Source organism: Nannospalax galili, unplaced genomic scaffold (genome assembly GCF_000622305.1).
Source record: "Nannospalax galili isolate Female #2095 unplaced genomic scaffold, S.galili_v1.0 scaffold1189, whole genome shotgun sequence".
Classification (NCBI taxonomy): Eukaryota; Metazoa; Chordata; class Mammalia; order Rodentia; family Spalacidae; genus Nannospalax; species Nannospalax galili.
Genome location: NW_008360313.1, coordinates 1,057,033 through 1,065,066, shown reverse-complemented (window position 1 = coordinate 1,065,066; position 8,034 = coordinate 1,057,033). Strand labels below are relative to the sequence as shown.

The 8,034-nt window shown below is 37.8% G+C and overlaps 1 protein-coding gene across 2 annotated transcripts in view; it reads right to left on the bottom strand.

Moving 5' to 3' along the window:
• Positions 1–695: 695 nt before the first annotated feature.
• Positions 696–8,034, bottom strand: part of Slc19a2 (solute carrier family 19 member 2) — a 19,621-nt gene continuing 12,282 nt past the window's right edge. For both annotated transcript variants that reach the window (XM_008824902.3, XM_029559523.1), the window contains exons 3-6: positions 7,036–7,258; positions 5,784–5,976; positions 5,296–5,437; positions 696–2,807 (exon numbers count right to left, since the gene is read on the bottom strand). In XM_008824902.3, the coding sequence (XP_008823124.1) occupies positions 2,613–2,807; positions 5,296–5,437; positions 5,784–5,976; positions 7,036–7,258 (753 nt within the window). In that variant the 3' untranslated portion in view covers positions 696–2,612. The remainder of the gene's footprint in view (positions 2,808–5,295; positions 5,438–5,783; positions 5,977–7,035; positions 7,259–8,034) is intronic.

Here is an 8,034-nt window from a genome sequence, read left to right as displayed (position 1 = left end):
TGTTTAGCGTCCAGTGTTACCAGACATTTCCTTTTAATCTTGATGTTTTATTATGGTGTCTTTTTACAAAAATAATGGGTGTTTAGCTGTTATATTGGCTGATGGATGAATCTACCAAATACCATTGTATAATTCAATATTCATATAGTACCAGGATATTTTACAACAAACAACAAAAGGCACAGTCCTCCGTTCAAAAGGCTTATAAATATGCAAAGCAGCTAAGACACAGGATAAAACTATGGAGATAGAAAACTATCCAAAATGTTTGTATGTGTGAAAGATATCCAGCATTTGGTGATAACCAATGAAGTCTTATTTGTTTTAGAATGGCGTATTAGAAGAAAAATGCTCATTTGAATAGTGTGACTTTCAGTCCTTGCTTTTATCTCCATTTAAAAATTTCAGTTACTAGCAAAGAGACTGGTGGTCTTCTTAGTGTCTAAAGGGAAGAATGCTTTAAAAAGAGACGAGAGGTGCCAAGATAAAGACCAGGGAAATGAGGAGTGCAGTGCTGTGCAGGAAGGAGGGCAACAACAGAAATAACAAGGGAGTGAAAACTAAGTTCTCAAAGCAATGGAAAATCAGTGGATGACTAGGGGTTAATTAGGAAGGTTAGAGAGGACAGCTTCATATGAACATTGTCCTAGGAAAAATTGTTAAAAGATTTATAGTTGTAAAGCTCCTTCTAAAGATGTTTTATAATCTATACAGAATTGAATAAAAAGTACAACAAATTGTTTTCACTTCTCTGCAAAACAGTACAGTACAACCAGCACATGGGGTTCAGCATTATACAAATATGACCACATAGCGAAATGTGAACATATTCTTAATTTAAGCAGGTAAAAAGGATCAAACTGGGTGCCACAAATTGTGTATTAAATTCCAGGAAAATATTGCTTTGGCAACACAAACAATTGGATTGTACCATAATACATTTTCTTAAAAAACAAACAAACCCCAAAAAACAAAAAATCAAAGATTAAGTAAAATTCCTCAAATGCAATTTGTATTCTTGTTTCTTCTCAGTAACCAATTACCTATACAGCAAAGAGAAAACAAAGGAAAAAAAAGACAAAAATATAGAAGTGGAGATTGCTACTATGACTTCACTTCCCTCCTAGTATTCTGTTCCTTCCCCTAAGTTAAGGAAAGGTGCACAGAAATGACCCATTCTTACCCTAACTCATTTCCTCCAGGACTATTGCTTAAAGTACATGATATGTCAGTTTTTCACTTTTGTTTTTGCAGTGCTAGTGCTCGAACCTAGGGTCTTCCACATACTAGTCAAGCTCTCTACCACCCAACATTATCCCCAGCCCCAATTTTGCGATCTTGATACCATTCACATTGTTAGCAATGTCAGTTGTAAAATGTTAACACTTGTAGTTAAAAGCACCTACCTAGATTCTTTGCACAATTATGCAACAAAGTTGGCTTTGAAAGTTTTCATGTCTCACAAATATTAGCAGCCCCTTATAGACAGACTTCAGAGTTCAACATACAGAATATCATTCCTTCAAGTAATGTGGAAATGGAGCAAATTTTAAGTAGATATCAAGATGATCTACCCTTGGGAACAAAGGCAGATTCAAGGTACAAAATGCAGGAATCAAATCTCCTAGTTCCTGCCCCAGTGAAATAATTAAAAAGAGGCTCCATTTATGAAAAAGCCTTGGAATAATCTAGTTCCTGATGACACCTTCATCTTGGATAAGAAAGCCAAAATAATATAGAAGGTATAAATGGGAATGAAGTTATTTTAAAGGAAAGGAAGTTTTTATTTTATTTTGGAAATAAAGGGCATACAAATATAAAGCAGCCCGGCCGTGTCTCTAATCTGCCTATGACTTTTCACTTGGAACTAAGAGTCCTTCATACTGAAGATTAAAGACAAGCAAATCTACCTTAAGTTTTCTCATTAGGTCTCTTCACTCAGATTATTAGCAGGCTTTAAAACTTGCCTTCTTTTCTGATTAAATGAGCTTCTCTGGGAAGCATATGAATAGTGCATAAATGTACTTCTAAAGAAAGTTTTCAAAAATATATTAATGGTCAAGATGGGAACCAAGAACATTCATACAACGAATTTAAAACAAAATTAGAAATCATACTCCTAACAGGACAGAACATTAAACCAGAGCAAATATTGCCAGTGAGAGAACAATTTTCATCTGTAGAAACACAAATGCACATGAATAACACAGTAATTAGAATGAAGCTGGACAGAGGCAAGTGCTGGTAGAACGGACCTTCCATTATAACTTGCAACATCCTGTGGCCTCTGTGAAGCCCTGGTCCCACCAGGCCAAGAGTCTGGCTAAAGTGACATATGTGACCTATAAAACATCAAATTCACATGCTAATCAAGTATATGACAGGATGTGCCACTTGACTACTCTTGATTACTTTTTTCCAAAATCAAGTTCATTCTTGAACTAGAAAAAGTCATCCTTAAATTAGCTCTCATAAATAATCCACAAAAAAAGCTTCACTTCCAGCTTCTCTCAGGGTTATGTTAACTCCAGGAGTACAAGGTATTAGCTGAGTGGCTGCTTTGAAGCCAGGAAATGCACATTTATAAACAGTTGTCTAAACCTTTAAAAAATTTAAATATATCCAGGCAGTTGCTGTGCGGAGTTCTTGCTCATAAGCAGCAGCACTTCAGCAGCATATAAGGAAGGGGTCACTTGAGAACTGGATTCTGGATCCTTCTGCCTCCAACATTTCTTCATAATACTGACTACGCCACTAGCCAGGAAAACCACTGAGATGAGTGCAAAATAACTGGCGTAGATCAGGAACTAAAAGAAAGCAAAGAATTACTTATAAAGTTACCAACTAGCAATGAGGTGCATTGTTACATATAAGTAAACATATAATTAAGGGTATATTCAGATTTTATCAAAATTCTTCAAAAATACTGCATATTTATACAATGTGCCCGACACTGAAGAAAAGAGGCAACCTAGCAGGACGGTATCAAAACCCTGGCTGGCTGAGTGTGAGTCCTGACTGCATCGTCCTGGCTGTGACCTTCATGAAGATACTTCATCTTGAGGCTGGAGAGATGACTGGGCAATTAGGAGGACTTGCTGCTCAATCATGAGGACTGGAGTTTGAATGCCAGCACCCATGTCGAGTGGCTGACCAAGGCCTGTAATTCAAGCACCAAGGGATCTGATGGGCACCCTCACACGCATGTACATATAAACTCACACACACATATGCATACATATGTGTGGGCACATACATATCAATAAAAAAGTGAAAAGAAAAATAAGATATTTAATCTCTGAGCTTTGACATTATTTACAAAATGGAGTTTCTAGCAATTCCTGTTTTAAGGGCTTGTTGGAAGAAGTGAGCAAGATCATATATGTAGGCTTTACTGGCACGGTGCTAATGCCACTGATATTACTGCTTTTATTTGTGCTGTTATTGTTGTAGCCGAGTCATGGTCTGTATCCAGAAACTGATAGGTGGGCATGACTAACAGGCCAAGTTCGGGAGATCAAGAGTTTCTATTCCCCCCAGAAGAAGGCAGTAGAAGGCCAAGTGTATTCCACTGTAAGGCTCTTTATAGAAACATCTTCCTTAAAGCTTTTTTCGGTCTTTTTGAGACAGGGTTTCCCTGTAGTCCCAGCTGTCCTGGAACTCACTATGTAGCCCAGGCTGGCCTTGAACTCAAAGAGATCTGCCTGCCTCTGCTCCCAAGTGCTGGGATTAAAAGCCTGTGCCACCACACCTGGCAAGACAAGTTTTTAATGTGACTATATATATTTATAAATATCATCATCATTTATTTCTTCTTAAAATAACTTACTAATTGCCTACAAACTGGTTCAGGTACAATAGTGTTGTCCTAAATCTCTGAGCTGGATTCTTTCAAACTTTATGAGTAGATTTTGATATGAAGGATGTTAATAATTCACAGCCATTAGAATTTTAGCACAGTCCAAAAAATGTTATTCTTCCATGCTTAAATCAGCCATTTTACAATAATGTGCTGTCAAATTTCCACTCCAAATGTTAGCCATATTTCCTTCAACTGTAATGATATGGTACTATTCCTCAAACAATTGGCAAGATGATCCTTTATTCTCTATAATTCATGAATGAATGAAAATATCCATTCTTTGAATGTTTGTACATATGTTTTCTCAAGTCATTAACTTGAAAGTTGCTAAGAAATTCTGTGGGTGGGCTATGGGGGCAACACAGATAACAGAGGGGGTCTAAGTATGATTAAGATGTATTATAGGAAATACACAAAAGCACAATAAAAATATACATTAAAAAAAAAAAAAAGCAAGAAAGGTGGCTTAGAGAGCTGTGAAGTACCATGAAACTGGGCATCTCACACAGTACTCCAGGTGTATTAAGAATGGGTTACTGGGGCTGGAGAGATGGCTCAGTGACTAAGATCACTTGCTGCTCTTGCAGAGAATGCGGGTTTGGTTCCCAGCACCCACATGGTAGCTAACAACCATCTGTAACCCCAGTTCCAGGGGATCCAACACCACCTCTGGCCTCCGCAAGCATTGCATGTACATGGTACACTTACATACATGCAGGCAAAACACTTGCACACATAAGATAAAAATAAATACATTAAAGAAATTTTAAAGAACGAATCATTGCTGCATGAGAAGTAGAGCACCTGCCCAACATGCTTGAGACTGAGTTCCATCACCAATACAAGGAGGAAAAAAAATTTAAAAAAAAAAATGGAGAATGACTGAGGAAGTAAAAGGGCCAAGCCTGGAAGAAGTCAATATTGTCTCTCAGCTGAAACAGTTTCTCCAGGCTTGTTACTATACTTGGAAATGCTCTAGGATCTCATGCTTGAGGGCCTCATCAAAAGTTGATGATCTTAACATCCTCCATACACAAAAGAACTAAGAATGTGGAGGTGCCTGAAGGAGGGAGCACTTCTACTTTGTATCCGTCCACACTGTCTGAATGTGTTTTCTTTTCTTTTTTAATATTTTATTATTTTTTTATGTGTATGCATATATTGCCTGCATGTAGGTAAGTGGACCCGTGTTGTGCAATGCTCACAAGGACAGAAGAGGCTGTCGGAGTCCCTAGAACTGGAGTTACAGACAGTTGTTAGCTGCCATGTGGGTGCTGGGATTTGAACCAGGGTCTTCTGCAAGAACAGTCAGTCAGTGTTCTTAACCGCTGAGCCATCTGTCCAGCCCCCTGAATGTGTTTTCATCAAGCACGCTCCACTTCTGCCATCCAGATTGCATCAGACTATGTTTAGTGCCAAAGAAGAGATCTTACCTGAGTGGTAATTTCTAAGCCAAGGCCACTGGCATCTACCACAATTAGAGTGAGCAGAGTCTGCAGTGCCAGGGCAATGAAGGTGTTCACACCAAACACAAGGGCATAGCGTTCCATGCTAAGGTTTGCAGCAATCTGGAAACTTTATAAAAGAGAAAGAGTGAACAGACCTCAATTATTTTTTCCTAGATAGTTACAAATTTTTACTTTAAATGTGAACAGACCTCCATATTGTACTGCTAATTCCCTTTCCAATAAAGTGAAAAATAATTTGTGGCTACATGATATAAATCTTATGCAAATACCTGTATACAGTAGGATCATAAAAACAAGAGAATAAACAAATCTTGGTCAAATATTTCCTGATATACAATGCCTCTTCTCATTTTCCTCTCTTAAACAGAAATTTTAATTTCTTGGCTTGTAAATAAATCCAAGTTTATCTTGCCATAACTTTTCCTAAGGATTCTCTGAGTCACAATACATACGTTGCTATGGTGATGAGTACCATGTAGATGATTCTGAAGACAACATAGGATGCATAACATGCCCAGATGTTACCCACGGTGTCCATGATATATACTGCGGCAGCAATCAGGAGAGAACACAGAAATAATGTCATCTCTCCCCAAGTTGACCAGGATATTTTTATATAACCAACTGCAAACACAGCAATAGCACCTACAAAACAAAAGAAATAATGTAGCTATTTTACTAAACACTATTTCAAGATTTAAAATTCATCTTAGATTATTAAATTTTAACATCTTTAAATGTGTAAATTAAGTAGCTCAAGAATACAGAGTTCCTTGAAACTCCAGCAGAGATTTCTGAACTTCATGAAATCATATGAAGCCACTGAGATGATGAGGGACTGATTTAGGGAGGTGGCAATTAGATGGAAACAGAGGGCACAGGCCCAGGGATTCTGCTAAGGAAATGACTGCTTGGCCTGACGCACAGGCTAGGATCACAGAGAATCACTACGCTGGGTTTGGCAACATTGCACAATATGTCATCTCTCCTTCAGACTAAGAATCAATCTGGTATATATAAAAGGGCTTCTCTGCCCTTTAGTGAGATGATGATGATGACAGCTAAAATATATACAGTGCTTTCTGGGTGCCAGGTACAATTAATAAGTGTTTATGGATCTTACAGAGAACCTTCCAACAACCTTATGAAGTAGGACAACAAATCAGAAAGGGACAACAGAATGTGCCATGAAGGACACAGGCTCTGAAGTCACTCTACCCAAGTTTCAATCCTGACCTCACTCTGTGCCATTTATGTGATCTTAGGCAAATTATTAATCTGTCCAAAGTTTCCATTGTAAAATAACAATAATAATTGCACCTATCTAAGGGATTTTGTGAACACAATTAATGTGCATGAAGTCCACAAAATAGGGTTTACCAGTACACATTCACACTAAACTATAGCATACTGCTACTTAAATTTTCACGTAAAGTGAATCAGAGGTAAGAAAAACTTGGATGTGCAAAGAAAACCATTTGGAAAAAATAATATATCAAGTTTCTGTAGAGTATATAAAGAATTCAAGTTTGTCAGTCATAGTCCTCTGCCACTTGATCACATTAAAGTTTTCTTACTAACTTAGAAAACCAGAGCTCAAAATAAATAATTCTTCTGGGTTACTTCAAATTGGAAGGGGAGACTAAATCTGATCACAGTTGGTTTAACTGCGGAGGACTTTCTCCACCCTCCATCACTGCTTACCCAGTAAGGTTGAAACAGCCTCCACGCCACCGTTGTAGATAGCAGCATGGCGAGATGGCATCACCTTCTCCCACAGTCCCTGTGTGTAGTTCACCACTTGAAAATAGCCACAGGTAGAGAGGGCCCACCACACGGACCAGCAGAGCAGAGGGCGGGAGGAGTAGCAGATCAAGAAGTCATTCCACAGTACCTTCAACACTCGGAGACGGTCTGGCTTGGGCTCCTACACAGCAAATGGGAACAGTGCTCAAGCACCGTGATACACACTTAATTTTCTATTTCACAAATGTTTGTCTTTTTCTTTGTCAAAAACAACAGCTTATTTCATACAAATTATATGTATATATAATATATATGTACAAATATAAACATATATATATGTATCTTAGCAATCACATCTCTCCCCTTTTGGGTAGGAGAGAAAGGATTATTTACAACCTCAAAAGACCATCTACAGTAAAGGAACAAAGCTGTTCCTGAGTATCTGTGTTTAATGATAATAATAACTACTATGATGCTTATGTGAAAGCTTAATATGCCCTCATTTAACACTCAAAATAGAGATGCATGAGTAAGGATATAAAAGTTCAACAGACTTGAGTAACTTCCCCAGTATTAGAATTGGAGTTTGAAGTTAATTCTTTTTCTTAAAATGCACTGTTCCCTGCTCCTAAAAATAACATTATTAAATGACATTAAATGACAAATACCAAAGCGGAAGCATTAATTTTGCTGTTGTCATTGTTATATAGGACTCAAATATGCACACATACTGGGACTGTTTACTGACAGTAAGAAAGAGTTTCGGTTTACAAAGAAAGTATGGTCATACTAAGAGAATTATATGAATGGCATGGCAGTCTCTATGCTGAAAGAGTGGTTTACCTTGAATGTTGTTTTATTTTACTTTGTAGCCCAGGCTAGCCTTGAACTTGAAATCCTCCTGCCTCAGTCTCTAGACTAATGGGATAACAGATAAGTGCCAACATACCTAGCTGA